At 35.2% G+C, this 19,086-nt stretch overlaps 1 protein-coding gene across 6 annotated transcripts in view; it reads right to left on the bottom strand.

Moving 5' to 3' along the window:
* Positions 1-19,086, bottom strand: part of LOC115410092 (myocardin-like) — a 466,879-nt gene that overhangs the window by 60,779 nt on the left and 387,014 nt on the right. Inside the window, exon 1 of one of the 6 annotated variants that reach the window (XM_030121538.1) lies at positions 19,050-19,074. The exons of the other annotated variants lie outside the window; for them this stretch is intronic. Coding sequence (XP_029977398.1) covers positions 19,050-19,056 — 7 coding nt within the window. The 5' untranslated portion in view covers positions 19,057-19,074. Of the gene's footprint in view, positions 1-19,049; positions 19,075-19,086 lie in introns of those variants that run through there. 6 annotated transcript variants of the gene reach the window in all.

The following is a 19,086-nucleotide window of genomic DNA, read 5'->3' as shown; positions in this document are numbered from 1 at the left end:
TGGTCACTCCAGTGGACAGTTCTTCTCCAGCTGTTCTCTTGTATATTCATAGGTTTTGTTGTTTTACTTCCATATCAGCCAACACAGTGGACACTAATGCACCACCCCATACACTGACATTGAAAACATTACTGCGTATTGTTGTTCTTGATAAACCTGATCTGCACTAACATGTTTGAGTGTAAATCAATTGCTAATCAAAATTGGGAATATGATAAAATGTGAGCTGAATTAAGAATGTTTTTATTTTATACTTTTCACACAGTATATCCCTTTTTGATATTGCATTCTTTGCTTCAAAATTAAACATAGTGGAGTCCAGTGGAGTGGACATTTTTGGAACTCCACGAAAAGGTAGATTTGTTGTTTGTTAACCGAAAGGAAAAAAAAAATCAATTAAAAAAAAAAAAAAAAAAAATCACTTCAAAGGAAAAATGTCCAAATGCAGTTTTTGGATCGTAAATATATATTATATTTATATATATTTTTTTGCATTCAAACACTTTTTTTTAATTGAAATTTTTTTTAGTTAAAGCAATCAAGAAACAAATCTACCTTCATAAAAAACAGGTTTATTAAAAAAAAATTCAATCGCATTGTTTTTTCATGCCTACGGACGAATAAAGACGCTCAGGAATAAAATCTTGGCTGAAGTTCTCATAATTCATGCATGAAAGGGTTAATTTTATTTTATTTTTTCAAAATACAACTTGGTTAAATTATTTCAGTGTGTGTATTAGTACTTTTTGAACATTTCGAGCACAATTTCAACAATACCACGATAACAATGATAACCGTGATAATTTTGGTCACAATAGCCGTGATATGAAATTTTCATATCGTTACATCCCTAGTTCAGACTGCAGGCAAATGTGGCCCAAATCCGACTTTTTTGTCCATATATGACCTGTATCCGATCTGGTAACGATAGTTTGAACAGCACAAATCTGATTTTTTTTTCAAATCTGACCCAGGCCACTTTCATATGTGGTCCTAAATTCAAAATGTATTTGATATTTTGCAATGCACCTTCAGTCTTCAGCATTTATCCGAACTTTATGTCATTGAAATGCGACAAACGTCACAATTCTGCATCCCAGGAGGAGAAGTGGCGGGAAAAACATACTTCCATACATTCCATAACACAGTGTGTGCCTGTGTGGTCACGTATTACGTCAGTACCTCTTTTCTTTTTTCTTTTCGTTTCTTTTTTCTTTTCATACTCAAAACTGATAGAAGTCGCATTTAATGTGTAATATGAACAAGCACACAAGAAAATCAGATATCACCAAAAAATCCAATTGTGCATTAAGTCCTGCTGTCTGAACGCAGCCTAAACGTGCCTTTTGCAAACTGTAATGTGCACGTATACATGATAAACTGAAGCATAATATTGTTAAAATTGCACTTATTTTCCTTACGAAATTTCAGGTTGTTCAGGTTTTGCACCAAATTAAAGAAAACAATGGAGTTGTCATTATTTTTAGGTTATCATGCTGTTATTTTACTGGTCCGACCCACTTGATCAAACTGGGCTGAACTAAAATGATTTTGACACCCCTGTTTTTAGAGTTTCAACAGGATTGTGATACTACAAATAGAAAATATGATGCATTGCTGTAGATTAAACCACCAGTAGTTTTAAAATATGTAAAATAGCACAAATGAACTCAGTCATAAACACGTACAGCAGAAAAATACAACATTCACAACAATATTCATCCAAAACAACATATATAAAAGTCAAACCTAACAGGAATAGTTTTACTGCACAATGATGACTTTGTCTCTTTATATTTTTCTGCCCAGTGTGCAAAAGTGAGAAGTAACACAATACTAATACTTCACAAGTAGATTTTCAGGTATTTGTACTTTACAGCGTCTTACTTTACTCCTATTTCCTTTAATTCCAATACATGTAAGTGTAGTATTGATCACTTTACTACAACAGTCAAAACAGGGAGACTTAAGTCTGAGAATAAGAACTCATACCACATGGATGACGGGTTTTTGGGAGAAATATTACATATTACATATTTAATGTCACTTTTACAATTTGACCACATTTTAGAGCTTCTTTTCATCTAAAGTTTCTTTCTTTCTTTCTTTCTTCACATAAAACTAACTTTCTGTTTTTCATCTATCTATCTATCTATCTATCTATCTATCTATCTATCTATCTATCTATCTATCTATCTATCTATCTATCTATCTATCTATCTATCTATCTATCTATCTATCTATCTGCGATTTTTGTACTTATACTCGTGTAAAAAGCTGAATCAGTCCTTCTGCTTGAGTAAAGAACATGCAGACTTTTACCACCTCAGACACAAAGTAATTCATCAATATTTATCAGTTAGTATGAGTATGTCCAGACAAGGTTATTATCGCATTGTATATCATAACGAAATGAAGAAAACTGGAATTAAAAGGCATTTTTTTACCTGAAATAAATAAAAACTATAATCAAAAAAAAACTAACTACCTGAAATTGTATTGTGTGTTTACAAAACAAACCAAACATACAAAATTATAGATAAAATTCCCGTCGTTTTCATCTTTGTCTTTGTGATTGACATCAAATAGCGGGAGGCACTATACGGCACTTCACGGTCCGTCACTTCTCGTCACTTGCCGTTTAAAGTTGTCTTCTCGTTCCCACTTTACCTGGAAACATGAAGACTAAAGTTGGGAGAAAGCAGCAGAGTCCTGTATCGGATTTATATGATACGATGGCGAGGAAGATAAAAGATATGAAAAAACTAACTAAAACAAAAACTAAGCATTTCGAAAAAGACTAAAACTAATAAAACTAGCAAACCTGCTCTAAAAAGTAATCAGTAATTACTAGTGGTTGTCATTAATTCGGACAGTTATTTAGTTGACACTTTACTATATCTAGTCATTCATTTGTTATTATTAAGTGATTGTTTCCGTAATTAAATAACTACGGAATTTTTAAAGACATGATCATAATGAACATAAAAACATTATTTATTTCTTTTTTTTACTTCTAATAAAGATATATGCAATATATCCACAGGACTTTTAAAACTTATTTTTCTTTAACTCTTTCATGCATGAGTTATGAAAACATTAATCAAGATTTTTTTCTTTATTCCTCTTTGGGCATTAAAAAAACTGCAATTAAATTATTATTATTTTTTTTTTATGAAGCTATTTTTCATGGAGTTGCAAAAATGTCCATTAAGCTGGACACTATGTGTTTAATTTTTGAAGCAAAGAAACATGTATTTACTGATATACTGTGTGAAAACTCTGAAATAAAAACATTAAATGCTGCTAATTTGATGTTTTCTCACATTTTAAAATACACTACAAACAAAAGTTATGGATATTTTTTAATTTTTGGGCTATTTTTTTCAGTTAGGATTCTCGCACAGCGCTTCTTACTTTTTTGTGTGTGAATTGAAACACTTTTTTTTTTAATGACCAGACATAGTTTCATTTACAAATGGCAAAAATGACCAAAAAAAAAGACCAAAAAAGAGAAATATCCTTAACTTGTTGTTTTTAGTGTACTCTAATACTAGTCATTACTCACTTCATGGACATAAATGCCAAAAAAACCCAAAACAAAAAAAAAAAAAATTTGTTAATTGCAGTCTAATAACGGTGACAAGGAATTGATTTACACTCGAACATGTTAGATTGGGTTTATCAAGAACAGCAAAGTTACAGTAATGTTTTCAATGTCAGTGTATGAGATGATGCATAAGCATCCACTGTGTCGGCTGATATGAAACTAAAACAACAAATCCATGAATATACTAGAGAACAGCTATAGAATAACTGTCTACCACTATGCATGAAAGGGTTAATTTCTTGTTCATTTTAATGCCTGGAACAACTAAAGGTACGTTTGTTTGGACAAACATAATGATAACAACAACAATAGCTCATAAGAGTTTAATTTAAGAGCTGATATTTTCTTGATAATAACCAAATCACTTCAGTTCTTCCATCAATATCTATGGCATTGTACTGACAAAAACAGTGCTTTTAGGCATTCCATGTTTTCTTTTCTGTCTGTTTTAGTCACATGATACACACAGGAGTTAGTACTTGATTGCATAACCATTGCTCTTGATGATTTTTTATGGTCTGATAACTGTTTCCGAGACTGTACGTATAGTTAATATTAATATTATCCATAGATACACAAATTATTAATACTGTAAATATTGTCTCTATTTATATTTAATGTCTTTTTTTTTTTTTTTTAGCTCTATTCTTATCTTACTTTTGTCAAATGTTATGTTCTATTTTCTTATCTTACTTTTTAGTTTTTGTAATTTTATGTTCGCTATATTCTTGTTTTCTGAAGTATGTTGTTTTTTTATAGTACTTTTAGGCATTCCATGTCTTCTTTTCTGTCTTTTAGTCACATGATACACACAGGAGTTAGTATTTCATTGCATAACCATTGTTTTTGAGGACTTTTGATGGTCTAATAACTTTTTCCGAGACAGTACGTATATTTATTATTGTTAATATTATCCATAGATACACAACTATTAATACTGTAAATATTGTCTCTATTTATATTTAATGTCTTTTTTTTTTTAGCTCTATTCTAATCTTACTTTTGTCAAATTTCATGTCCTGTTTTCTTATCTTATTTTTTAGTTTTTGTAATTTTATATTCGCTATATTCTTGTTTTCTGAAGTATTGGTGTTTTTTATAGTACTTTTAGGCATTCCATGTTTTCTTTTCTGTCTGTTTTAGTCACATGATACACACAGGGGTTAGTACTTGATTGCATAACCATTGTTTTCGATGACTTTTGATGGTCTAATAGTTTTTTCCGCGACTGTATATTGACCCAATCGATATTTCCGAAGCAGGTCTAACGTCGGTCCAGCTTGCTACACCCCCATAACACCTAGACACTGTGAGTACTGTGAAAATAAATGGAGCGGCTGTAATTAAAGGGCTGCGGCGAGTGAGATTTTCGACCTTCCTCAATCTCTCTTGGGTAAATCCAGTGTAAATAATCAGGCCTGCTAACCTGGCTCCGCCTCGAATCTACCCATAGGACTGATGTCCATGGAGGAGCACTTATTTGGTCAAATAATTTTAGTTGGATTTTTCAGAGGGCTGACGTGAGATACGGTGCCAAAATTAAATGAATAATACCGAGTCGAGAGTTATTGTGTAGATGAACTGGATCTGAAAATGGAGAAATGACCTGCAGTGTTAACGTTACATTAGAATAATCTGCGGTATTTAGCACTTTCATCTCCAGATGCAGTGGATTTTCTGTTGCATGTTGCATGTAAATCAGAAAAAATATAGAGTCCTGTTGTCAAAGGAAGATGAAGGAATAAGAAAAGAAAAGGATGAAGGGGACAGTGAAGCGGCTGATCAAAAGACAAATGAAAACGACATAAATCCCATGTGTGAGAAGTGTGAGGAGGAATGGGATAATGGATAAGAGACTTTGCACGTGAATAGTAAATTACTGGAGTGTCAAAGTCTAAACTCCTGAACTAGATAAGTAGCCAAAAATAGAAAGAAGGAAGAAAAGGTGATGAAAAGCTGCTACGGAGGACGAAAAAGGAAGGTTATACAAAGCAAAAAGGAGGGAAGAAGAGGATATAGATAGATAGATATATAGATAGATAGATAGATATATAGATATATAGATAGATAGATAGATAGATAGATGATAGATAGATAGATATAGATAGATATAGATAGATAGATAGATAGATAGATAGATCATATGAAAGAAAACAGAAAGTTAAAGTTTTAGGTGAAAAAGAAAGAAAGAAGAAAGAAAGAAAGAAAGAAAGAAAGAGAAAAAAGAAAGAAAGAAACTTTAAATGAAAGACAACAGAAGAAACAAAATGAAATGTAAAATCAATAAGGTTTGAGGTGAAGTGAAGGACAGGACAGAGAAAAAAAGGAAAGAGAAGGCAGAAAGAAGATAGTTTTAAATTAAAAGATAAAGTAAAAAGAAGTATAAAAATGGAGGAAAACAGACAGAAAGACAAGGTTAGAAAGAAAGAAAGTAGGAAAGAAAAGAACGAAGAAACTTTAGATGAAAAGACAACAGAAGAACAAATTCAAATGGACAGAGACAGATAGATAGATAATAGATAGATATATAGATAGATAGATAGATAGATAGATAGATGATAGATAGATAGATAGATAGATAGATAGATAGATAGATAGATAAAAAGAAAACAGAAAGTTAAGAAAGTCTGAGGTGAAGTAAAGGGCAGGAAGAGAGGAAAAAAGAAAAGAAGAGAAGGTAGAAAGGAAATAGTTTTAAATTAAAAGAAAACAATGTAAGAAAGTATAAAATGGAGGAAAACAGACAGAAAGATAAGGTAAGTATGACAGAAAGAAAGAAAGAAAGAAAGAAAGAAAGAAAAAGAAAAGAAAGAAGAAAGAAAAAGAAAGAAAGAAACTAGATGAAAAGAAAACAGAAAACTAATAAAATGTAATGTGTGTAAATGTTTGAGGTGAAATAAAGGGTAGAGATAATAACAGATCAAAAGAAAAGAGAACGTACGAAGTAAGGAAGTTCTTTAAATGTGATGTAATAGATTACAAAGGTAATACAGAGAAAGACCTTACAACACAGGTGTCAAACATGAGGCCCGGGGGTTAAATCCGCCCACCAAAGGGTCCAGTCCGACCCATGGGATGAATTTGTGAAATGCAAAAATTACACTGAAGATATGAACAATCCTTTTAGTTCAGGTTCCACATTCAGACCAATTCAATTTCAAGTGGGTCAGACCAGTAAAATACTATCATAATAACATAAATAATGACAACTCCAAATGTTTCTCTTTGTAAATGTAAATATTTTCATGTATTTACACTAAAACACAGTATAATGTTGCAAAAAATGTGAATAACCTGAAATGTCTTAAGAGATGTAAGTACAATTTTTAACAATATTGCCTGTAATTAAATGTTTTGTGTGTTTGTAGATCCACTGTGATCTGTAAGTTCTAATGTACATGTGGAAATGATAAACTGAGGCAGAATATTGTTAAAATTACACTTATTTTTTCAGTTTGTTCATGTTATTCACATCTTTTGAAAGGATAGTTTGTAGATGTAAACCTTTTCATAATGTAAATTTACTTTTCTCGCTCTAAAACGCAGAGAAAAGTTTGGAGTTGACATTATTTATATATATTTATGTTATTATTTTACTGGTTCGGTCCACTGCAGATCAAATTTAGCTGAATGTGGCCCCTGAACTAAAATGAGTTTGACACCCCTGCCCTACAATATACACTGAACAAATATAAACGCACCACTTTTGTTTTTGCTCCCATTTTTCATGAGCTGAACTCAAAGGTCTAAAACTTTTTCTATGTACACAAAAGGCCTATTTCTCTCAAATATTGTTCATAAATTTGTCTAAATCTGTGTTAGTGAGCACTTCTCCTTTGTCCTTTGCTGAGATAATCCATCCACCTCACAGGTGTGGCATATCAAGATGCTGATTAGACAGCATGATTATTGCACAGGTGTGACTTAGGCTGGCCACAATAAAAGGCCACTCTAAAATGTGCAGTTTTACTGTATTGGGTGGTCCAGGGGGGTCAGAAAACCAGTCAGTATTTGGTGTGACCACCATTTTCCTCGCACAGTCAAAACTTGTGACATCTGTGGCATTGTGCTGTGTGATAAAACTGCACATTTTGGAGTGGCCTTTTATTGTGGCCAGCCTAAAGCAAAAATCATGCTGTCTAATCAGCATCTTGATGTGCCACACCTGTGAGGTGGATGGATTATCTCAGCAAAGAAGAAGTGTTCACTAACACAAATTTAGACAGATTTGTGAACAATATTTGAGAGAAATAAACCTTGTGTGTTCACAGAAAAAGTTTTAGATCTTTGAGTTCAGCTCATGAAAAATGGGAGCAAAAACAAAAGTGGTGCGTTTATATTTTTGTTCAGTGTATATCCTGTATAATAATGATAATAATAATAATAATAATAATAATAATAATAATAATAATATAAATATAAATAAAATAATATAATAATAATAATAATAATAATAATAATAATAATAAGGCAGTAAAGACAGATGGAGGTGTAGAACTGAAGAGGCCACCCAGCTGGACCGGTCCGGCCCTGGTGCCCTTCCTCTGAGGGGAAGTGGTCTAGTATGATCTGCCAGTCCACAGCAGAATGAAGTCACCATGTTTATACCCACTGACTCCCCCCCACGCTCCCCCACTCCCCCTCCTCATCTGATTTAAGAGCTGATTTGACATGCAGGTACACACTACGTATGGTTCGGTGTGTTTAAGAGTGTGTGACCGAACCGCCTCGAAAATGTGTCAGACCGTGGCTGAAGCGACTGCGTGAGCGTATAATGTAACACGATCGGGTGAGTGTGACGCGGGCCCGCCGACTTCTAAACACTGCACGCTTCTATTAAAACACACGATGCACTTTAAACCTATTGTAATACGTATACCTGCTGACTGTATCTGCGAATGTAAACAGGACACTTAGAGGTAAGACGTATGGTGCATTAGACCAGCCCTTTGTGTTTCCATCTACTGAGGATTAAAGCCCCGAGAACCGCTGCTGTGTGCAAATGAAAAGGAAAAATGGGTGTTTTTATGCAGGAAAAAGCACAGTAAACCTGCAGCTACAGCCCTGTTATCTTTATGAGGAAATATCAGATTGTATAAGTGTGTGTGTGTGTGTGTGTGTGTGTGTGTGTGTGTGTGTGTGTGTGTGTGTAGACTTGTGGCCAGAAGGCAGACAGTGTGCTCCTATGCAGGCCACACGCCAGTCAGCCCTGAGAGGCCGGGGTGGATTCTTGAATAGCCTAATAACACCAGATGTTCCATGGGTAATATATACACAGACCCTGTGCCGTGTCCATCTCCCCAGCAGGAATAACACAGCCGGGCAGAGGCAGCCGGCATCCCAACCATCCCATCTACAGCTATACGACGAAAAAGCAGGACTGCGACTCATGATGCAATGAAATCTATTAATTTTCCTAAAGGTGGAGCAGAGAGTAGTTAGCGCCTGGTAGGAACTTTTATGTACGAGAAGCTTATTTACCTGGGTAAAAGAATTCCTGGTAATCTGTGTGGTTTGCATTTCCACCGCATCTCAAACTTCCTGGAAATTTATTCAAATGAAGGCTGAGTTTCTTTTGAGTGTATTCAAGGTCAATGTCAGGGTTATTTATGTCCTCCAGAAACCCAGCAGTGTTTTTTTTGTCCTCTGTAGTGGACAAGAGTTTCACTGTAAAGGACGTTCCATGATTAGCAGATGCATGTGTGTTGAAGTCTGTTTTGTGTTGGAAGTCATCCTGTTTGTTGATGTTAGCTAATGCCATTTCTAAGCTAATGAATGTCTCTGGCTAAATCAATGATAACACTGACTTTTATGCCGCGTTTCCACGACGTGGAACCGGCTCGGCTCGGCTCGGTTTGGCTCGACTCGGTATTCCTGGAGACCGTTTCAGACCATTACAGGATACTAATGACTTTACAGTATCTGGACGTCATAGCGATGTGGCGCGTTATTTTCGTGTTGTCTATTCAGAGAGTTGCTGATAAACTCACTCGTTGCGTGTTGTCTCGTCTGAATTTTAACGTCGGCCATCAAAGACTGAATCTCCTTGACCGACCATGGTGTAGTTTTGGGCTGTTATCATGTGGATTAATGTACCGCTATATTTACTGTCTATTTCCGCATCTGTTTTTTGTAAAACGGTGGGTCACAGAGAAAACTGTCTGACCAATCAGTAGTCTGCAGTGTTTATACGTCACAGTTTAGTATCGCTTGGAACCTCGGCAGAGGTGATACCAAAAAACTAGTACCGGGATCCAGATTCCAGGTACTTTTTCGTAATGGAAACGCAAAAAGGCCAAGCTGAGTCAAGTCAAGTCAAGCCGGTACCACGCAGTGGAAACGTGGCATAATGTACTCCTGAAACTCAAGAGTTTCACAGTTATACTTAAAAAACCAAAACAAACAAACAGAAAGACACAACGTTTGCGCATTTGAAAACCCTCGACCTTCAGTCCACGCCAAAGTTTTTGCACATACGGACGGACAGATGGACAACGAACTGGCTTCAAAAAAGGTTGAAAACCCTGTAGTGGACTGAAGGTCAAGGGTTTTCAAGTGTGCAAACGTTATGTTTGTCCACTTTCTTTGAACCATACCCCACTAACAGCATCATCAGCCTACTGGCGCCCCCCCTATGCCTGGAAAAAATTTTGTGGGGGGAGTGGGGGGGGCATACTTCTACAAGTAACACGACAGACTTGTATGTGGAGGATGTGTCGATAAAGCTGTGAGAAAGTGAAAGTTAGCTCCCTCACCTTATCATTGACTATCATTGACAATCTAAATGTATCTATAAATTGTTGCATGATGCTGTTTCCACTCAATTTTAATGTAAAAAAGCCAAAACTTTTACTTACTGATGCAAGACAGTGCTGCACAAAGATATAAATAAATAAAGTAGATTAGATTAGATAGATTAGATTAGATTATAGATTAGATTAGATTAGATTAGAACGAACTTTATTGATCCCTTGGGAAGAGACATCAGGAATTAAGGATAAAATAGTAAAAACTGATAAAACAGATACAAACTATTATGATAAAAACATCTAAAACATAACCAGCAGATAGAATAAATAAAAGTCACACACTTATATTAACATTCTAAGTGAACTGTGCATATGTAAATTGTTGGGGCAGTTTTCCAGAGCCTCGGAAAAGGTTCTGTCGCCTTTAGTCTTTAGACGTGTTCTGGGTTCGCCTAAACAAACAGGATTTTGATCTTTGCGGGGTGAAATATACACTATTAAAAATCTCCGACATGAACAATTAATTTATGCATATCATTGTCAATCCAGCCGAAAAAAAACAGGCGAGGATAAAAAATTCCAATTTCTCTTTTAGTTTGTTACAGTTTACTCAGGCATAGTAATAGATACAATATTTTAGACAATGGGAATAGATTCTGTGAGGTCTGTAAATGTCCATAGACACCAAGAACATGCATATGAACCTTATTATTGTGAAGTAATTCTTCATTTACTTTGGGTATGTCTTTTTAGGTGTTTTTCCCCTGAAAATATGGTCTGGGTTAAACAGGTTAAAAACAACTCTGGTGGACATAGAACTTCCTGATTTCGATCATAAGTGAAACCTGTAAAGGCACCAGGTCCGATGTTGGACATAGAACATGTTGACCAGGGGCAACTTCCATACCTTGGAATCAGAAAGTTCTATGTCCATTTTTGACTTTTTATATCCCTAAGCCTCAGGAGATTTAGAACATGTTTAGGGTAACTTCCATTGTCAACACTATTCCACACAAAAGATGACTGATAACTCTCAGAGATCAGACAGGTGAAATTTTCAAACTGTTCTCTCAAAATGAGGAAAAGTGGACATAGAACCAGCTGATTCTCAAGGGACGAAATGTAAACGTTTTCATAAAATGATGTCATTTAATTTTTTTTGTCATTATTTCTAAATTATTATGCGATTATTTTATTGGTCCGGCCAATCTGAGATCTAACTAACTAAGTAACTAACTAAAATGAGTTTCACATCCATGATTTAAGTCTTAAAAAACTCAAAAACAGGTGAACTTTATAAAAATGAACCACCTATCAGTTGTCAACAGAGACGAAGACATTCCACATGTGTCTGTTGAATATTTGTGCATTTCAACATGGAGTCTTTAGGACAGGGGTGTCAAACTCATTTTAGTTCAGGGGCCATATTCAGCTAAATTTGATCTGCAGTGGGCCGGACCACAAAAATAATAACAGAATAACCTATAAATAATGACAACTCCAAATTTTTGTCTTTGTTTTAGTGTAAAAAAACAACTACAAAACATTAAATTATGAAAATACTGACTTTTATAAACTATCCAAAAAAAAAAAAAAAACCTGAAAAAACTGAAATTTAAATTAAAAAACATAAGAAAATTTTGTGCAATTTTAACAACATTATTCCTCCACTTCTCATTTGTCCATGTGCATTGTGGATCACATCTACAAAGACACTAAACACTGAGGAACAGGCAGAAAAATTACTTAATTTTCTTTAGACATTTCAGGTTGGTCAGATTTGTTCAGGTTATTCACATTTTAGTGTGGCAGGATAGTTTGTAAATGTAAATATTTTCAGAATTTAATGTTATTTTTTGCACTAAAACAAAGAAAAAAATTTAAGTTGTTAATTCTAGATTTTTTGGCTTACTTCAAGAATTTTTTTACTTAATTGAAGATTTTTTTTGGCTTAATTCAAGATTTTTTGCTAAATTTGAGATTTTTTTTTGGCTTAACTGAAGATTTTTTTTACTTAAATGAAGAATTTTTTTTGGCTTAATTCAAGATTTTTTTACTTAATTGAAACTTTTTTGGGGGCTTAATTCAAGATCTTTTTCTTAATTCAAGCTAATTTTTTTTTTTTTTTTTGCTTAATTCAATTCAAGACTGTGGAATTTTTGCACCTGGCAAAAACATCCCATGGGCCAGACTGGACCCTTTGGCGGGCCGCATTTGGCCCCCGGGCCGCATGTTTGACACATGTTTTTTACTTCCGCATTGGCTTCGTTTTTCAGCCGTGGATGTTGCCGCTTAAAGAGCTGGTGGGAACAGATGATGTTTTGGACAGCGATAAGGCGTCTCTTGTGTGTACTAACAAGCGGCACAAATACAAATCTGTGCAACCCTCTTCCATCTGCGCCACCGCCTGCAATCACCAGATAAACAACCAATTGAAATTTCTTTTTTAAAAAAGCGCTTGAAGCCTGTTGGCCAATTGTATTTCTCCTTGCTGCCTTATCTGTGACAGACTCCTAGTAACTGATAGGGCCTCGCCGGGCCTCTGGATTCCGTTCTCCTGCACACTTACCAGCAGTTTATCTGCAGGCTGGAGTCTCTGTGAAATGGCAAACGGTGCCAGAGATATCATTCAACAAACCCCTTGGCCTGCAGTCCAGTCCAAGTCCCCAGTCCCCGTTACGCTCCTACACTGGCATTGCTCACTGCTCCGGTACTCGCCTGGATGACACTTTAAAAAAATCGATAAGATCTAAGTTTATAAGCGTCCGTCTGCTGTGTAAACAAACTTATGTTTTTTTTCGTGAATATTGGAATTTGAGATTTCCCAACGTGTGCCAACAACAACACGAATGTTTAGCTGTGTGTGACATGTTCTGCGCTGGCAGTCGAAGCTAAACAAGATAGTAAGTTACAAACATTAACGTGACCTGCAGAATATGGGAGGAGTAAATCGTAGCGACAGTTGGATTTAAGAGGTCTACATGTTCTCATCAGTATGTCTTGGTGTTGGGAGTGTGTGCTGTGCTTGTGTTTGGGCGTGCGTTCTGCTTTGATGCTGTAAACAGGTACCGTCTGCGTAAATCTGCCTGTTTCTTCACAGTCCGAGAGGCTTTTCCAGCACAAGAGCATTCCACGGCGGTCACTCACAGACATGTCTGCCTCTCCACTAACTGCCTGTCTCTCTCTCTCTTCTCTCTCTCTCTTTCTGCATACATCCACCTGCCGCTTCCTTTACATTCACCTTTGTTCGTGTCACCGACTGCAGATTTATCTGTCTGGATCTGCTGTTCGTCAGGGCATCCTTCATCTTAACTGTTTTTCTTTTCTTCTCTCCTTCTCCCTCATCCGTCTTTTAATTAATAAGGTGAGGAATTATTTTTTTTAAGTCTACATAACATCAATCCGCACCATTTTGACTCTATACCAGTGTTTTTCAACCTTGGGGTCGGGACCCCACATGGGGTCGCCTGGAATTCAAATGGGGTCACCTGAAATTTCTAGTAATTGATAAAAAAAAAAAAAAAAAACTTACTAATAAAAAACATATGGTGAGTTGACAGAGACAATCCCAATCCATAAAAGACATGACAAACTGTGAAGCTGAAACTGAAGCACTGTGGTTCTGTTTATCTGTCAAATGATCATTGTGGTCGGTTTCAGATGCTGCAGCTCTTTCATAATTCATAGTTTTTTGAGTTCATGTTTGTTCAGTATTAATTGTCAGCCTTGTAAATCCAAGCTGGACTGACTGTACATATCCTGACCAAGGACAATAAAATTCTCACTTTGTGCAGTAATCTACACCTGGCTTTACTGCCTTCGTTCATAATATAATATAAATTATACAGACAAAAAGTCTAAAATCAATGTTTATTTGCAACATAGTATAGCAAACTATTACATCAGGGGTGTCAAACTCATTTTAGTTCACTTTCATCCCAATTTCGTCTCCAGTGGGCCAGACCAGCAAAATAATAACAGTGAAAAAATTAAAATTACATTATGATCATGTTTACATCTACAACGTTTCCTTAAAAATCTGAATAACATGAATAACTAGAAATGTCTGAAGAAAAACAAGTGCAATTTTAACAATATTCTGCCTCAGTTTATCATTTACACGTGTGCGTTACAACTTACATTACAATTACAAATACACCAAACATATAGTACCAGGTAAAATACTGGTAAAATTGCATGTACTTCTCTTAAGACATTTCCGTTTGTTCATATTCTTCAGGTTTTTCACATTTTTTTGTAAAAGGATGGTTTGTTAACCCTTTCATGCATACTGGTTACTCCAGTGGACAGTTATTCTACAGCTCTTCTCTTATATATTCATGGGTTTTGTTGTTTTAGTTCCATATCAGCCGACACAGTGGACACTTATGCATCATCCCATAATACATTGTAATTCATACCATTATTGTAACTTTGCAGCTCAGGTTGATAAACCTGATCTGCAGTAACATGTGTTAAATCAATTGCTAATTGTTATTAGACTGTAATCAACAGTTTTCTTAATCAAAAAGTTTTTTTTTTGCATATTGTCTGTATGAAGTTAGTAATAACTAGTATTAGAGTATGTTAAAATGTGTGAAAACATCAGATTAGCTGCATGAAAAATGTTTTTATTTTATAGTTTTCATGCAGTTTATCAGTTTCTGATGATGGGTTTTAAATACATGTTTTTTTGCTTCAAAAATTGGTGTCCAGCTGAGTGGACATTTTTGTAACTCCATGAAAAATAGGTTCATAAAAAAATTTCAGTCACATTGTTTTTTTGTTTTTTTTTCATGCCTAAAAAGGAATAAAAACACTCAGGAAAAAAAAACTCAACTAAAGTTCTCATAATTCATGCATGAAAGGGTTAATGTAAACATTTTCATTTAATTTTACTTTTTTTCACTAAACAAAGATAAAATCTGCAGTTGTCATTATTTATAGGTTATTATGATACTATTTCACTGATCTGACCCAATTGAGATCTAATTGGTGTGTATGTAGAACCTGAATTAAAATGATTTTTACACCATTGATTGTAATTTTTTGCATTTCACAGATTCATCCCGCGGGCCAGATTGGACTCTTTGGCGGGCCAGATTTGGTCCCCGGGCCGCATGTTTGAAACCTGTGTATTACATGATCAAAAACAAATTAATTTTAGCACAAAAAAAAAAAAAGTCTCTGTTTTGAATGTCTGGGGTCGCCAGACATTTGCGATGTTAAAATGGGGTCACAAGCCAAAAAAGGTTGTGAACGACTGCTCTGTAAGAATAAGAAAACCACAGCAGCTGATTCTACCGATCGGTTCTGAGATCTGGAATTCAGGAACAAGGAAAATCAAGAATCTGTTCCATTATAAGTCATTTATTTCAATAATAGTCATGAAATATGTTTGTCTCAATGATGTAATTCATGTAAAACTTGGGAAATGATGCTTCTTTTACTGCATTCCAACATTTTCAAAGCGATACTGATTGAGCCAAAGGGACTGAAAATCAAAGAACAAAATATGAAAAGGGAAAATCCACTCATATTTCCCACAGTGGATGTGGAGGCTTTATGTCATCCAGCACACCCTGCCTAAAACGTCCAAAAAACACCCCATTTTATGCACTTAACAACCAAAATACACAGTTTTATTTGCATATCTGAAGCTGTACCTCTTATTTCTTTTGTGTTTACAATAAATTCACTTCAGTGTTGTGCTTCTTTGCAACAGACACCTGCATTAGAGCTACAACTGCAGGTATTTGGTGAGTATTTTACAGCTGTAGAGCCGGAAATTTCTATCAAGGAGCTGCGAGAAGTGTGAATATCCTGTTTATTTTCATTGGATCATCCGATATTTCTCCACATTTCTCCGTAAATACAAGAAAAAGAACAACAATCATAGCTTTTTTTCGATGAAATCCAGATTTTTACTTTAACAAAACCACCCTTTTGTCATATGATACGGTTTAGTTAACGATCATTTTGGTTTCCTCTCATATTTACAGTATCATGATCGAGGTAGATGTAATTATGTTTTTATGATAATGTAATGAGTGAGTAAATGTATCTACCTTTCACTTATTGTATTAACCCATAAAGACCCAAACAGCCCCTGGACACCAAAAGAATCTACTGTAATACCTGCTGATCCACTAATCTGACCCATACATGTAAATAATTGGTGTAAAATACAGTTTGTCATCTTTTCATGGTCATCAGATATGACCCATTTGGACGTTCAGAGGCTCTGTAGTTACCGTAGCAACACCGTCATCTTCTAAAACATTGATTCACCAGTAAAACCCATGGAGTTGGATCAGTGGTCGCTTTTCCATTGACCCTCAAATTGCGCAAATATAACTTGCGCATAAAAATTTACCCAATGGAAAAACAACAATTTTGTCCAAAGTCTGATTTTTTTTTATTAAAAGTTTTTGCGCTGGCAAGGGTGGTTTTTTGGGCGTAGTGCAAATGGTATGTCACGCAAAACTGCAATGGAAAGATCTTTTTTTGCAACTAGAGTCATGTGAATTAAAAAAAAAACAGATGTTGACAGACGCTACAACAAGCAAAGAAGAAGAAAACATGTTGTGGTATGTGTGGACACACCAGGAAACCCAATCATTTTAAAATTTAGTACAAGATAGAGGAGTAATATATAATAATAATGAATATATCTGTAAATCGACACCATATTTACGTTCGTTGCCATGTTTATGGAATGACTTCTCGTGTCATCTCTCAATAATAAATAAACAAATCATCGCATTTGTGATTCAATGGAAAAACCGACGTTACGCACTTCTGTTTTTTCGACATTTAGTAAATATCAGTAAAGTTTTGCACAGATGTCCAATGGAAAAGCGACTAATGACAGTAGAGAGAAACACTTGTTTTTATGTTCAGTTACTGATATATTTTACAAAAAAAAGTGATGTTTTCTTTAGCTTTCTCTGTTTTTGATGTAATAACCCTCAATTTTAACCCATAAAAACCCAAACCTCCACTGGCGACCAAAGTATCTACTGACCTAAACTGTTTAATACCTGTTGATCCACTAATCCTATCAATCCATGTAAATAATTGGTGAAAAATACAATTTGTCATCTTTTCATGGTCATCACATATGATCCATTTGGATGTTCAGAGGGTCTGTAGTTACCATGGAAACACTGTCATCTTCTACAACATTGATTCGCCAGTAAAACCCATGGAGTTGGATCAATGACAGTGGATGGAGACACTTGTTTTTATGTTCTTATTGATAGATTTGCTGAAAAAAGTCAGTTTTTCTCTGTTTTAAATTAAATATGGGGAAAATACCTGTTTTTTACTTTAAAAAAATGCAGAAAAAAGAGGGTAATATTGTAATAAATAATTTAAGAAGGGTTAAATAGAGAGCAAAATTTGTTTGGGATCTGCCACAAACACTGGGTCTTTATGGGTTAATGTGGAAGTCAAAATCACTAATCTGGGGAATCTCACCATGTAATGAAATGTAATCAGGATTATATGAAAAAGTACGGTCTTAGCCTGTTTCCGTTTGACTGACAGATGTACAATGGGTTTGGAAAACTAGTTTGTAACTTGAGTAAAGTTGAAACGACAGATTAAAACCATCAGGATGAACCCATACTCAGTATTTAGTTATTTATACTATATTTTGCATCCCTGGGACCATCTGGAGCAGGGGTCTCAAACATGCGGCCCGGGGACCAAATGTGGCCCGCCAAAGGTTCCACTGCGGCCCCTGGGATGAATTTGAGTTCCACAGTCAAGGCTGTGGAACTCATTTTAGTTCTGGTTCCACATACAGACCAATATGATCTATAGTCAAATAAGAACAGCAGAATAACCAACAAAAAAGAATGACTGCAGATTTGCTTCTCGTTTGATGTGAAAAAAGTATTACATTATGCCAATAAACTTCAAATTTTTGTCTTTTTTAATGCAAAAAAAACATTAAATTATGAAAATTTTTACATTTGCAAACTATCCTTTAACAATAAAATGTGAATAATCTGAACAAATACGAACAACCTGAAATGTCTAAAGAAAATTCAGCACAATTTGAACTCTTTTCTGCCTGTTCCTCAGTGTTTAGTGTCTTTGTAGATCTGACCCATAACGCACATGGACAAATGAGAAGTTGAGGCAGAATATTGTTAAAATTGCACTGATTTTTCTTAAGAAATTTCAGTTTTTTCAGGTTATTCACATCTTTTTTGTTTGGATAGTTTATAAAGTAAGTACTTTCATATTTTAATGTTCTGTTTTTCAGGGGGTTTTTTTGCTTAGTGCAAAAACAAAGAAAAAATTTGGAGTTGTCATTATTTATAGGTTATTCTGTTATTATTTTACTTGTCCAGCCCACTGAATGGCTGAATGTGGCCCCTGAAAGAAAATGACTCCCCCTGATCTGGAGGATTGAATGGCTCCGAAAATGAATGAATGAATGAATATAAGCTTTAAAATGTACATGTCTGTTTATTTCTCAGTTGCAACAAGGCAGATTCTGTAGAAAACGTGACATAACAGAGAGAATAGGGTTATATCTGCTCGTTCACTGCACCCCCATCCACCTGACACTGTTCTGTGAAAGCGTGAAGCTGCAAGTGGAAGTGGAAGTGGAAGTGGAAGTGGAAGTGGAAGTGTGCGTGCTCCTGCATGTGCGGCATCTCGGCGTTACTCACGAGGCATGATGCCTTGGTCTGCCAGCTGCTCGTCGTG

The sequence above is a fragment of the Sphaeramia orbicularis genome, chromosome 19 (genome assembly GCF_902148855.1).
Source record: "Sphaeramia orbicularis chromosome 19, fSphaOr1.1, whole genome shotgun sequence".
Lineage (NCBI taxonomy): Eukaryota > Metazoa > Chordata > Actinopteri > Kurtiformes > Apogonidae > Sphaeramia > Sphaeramia orbicularis.
This window is presented reverse-complemented; position numbering and strand designations above follow the sequence as displayed.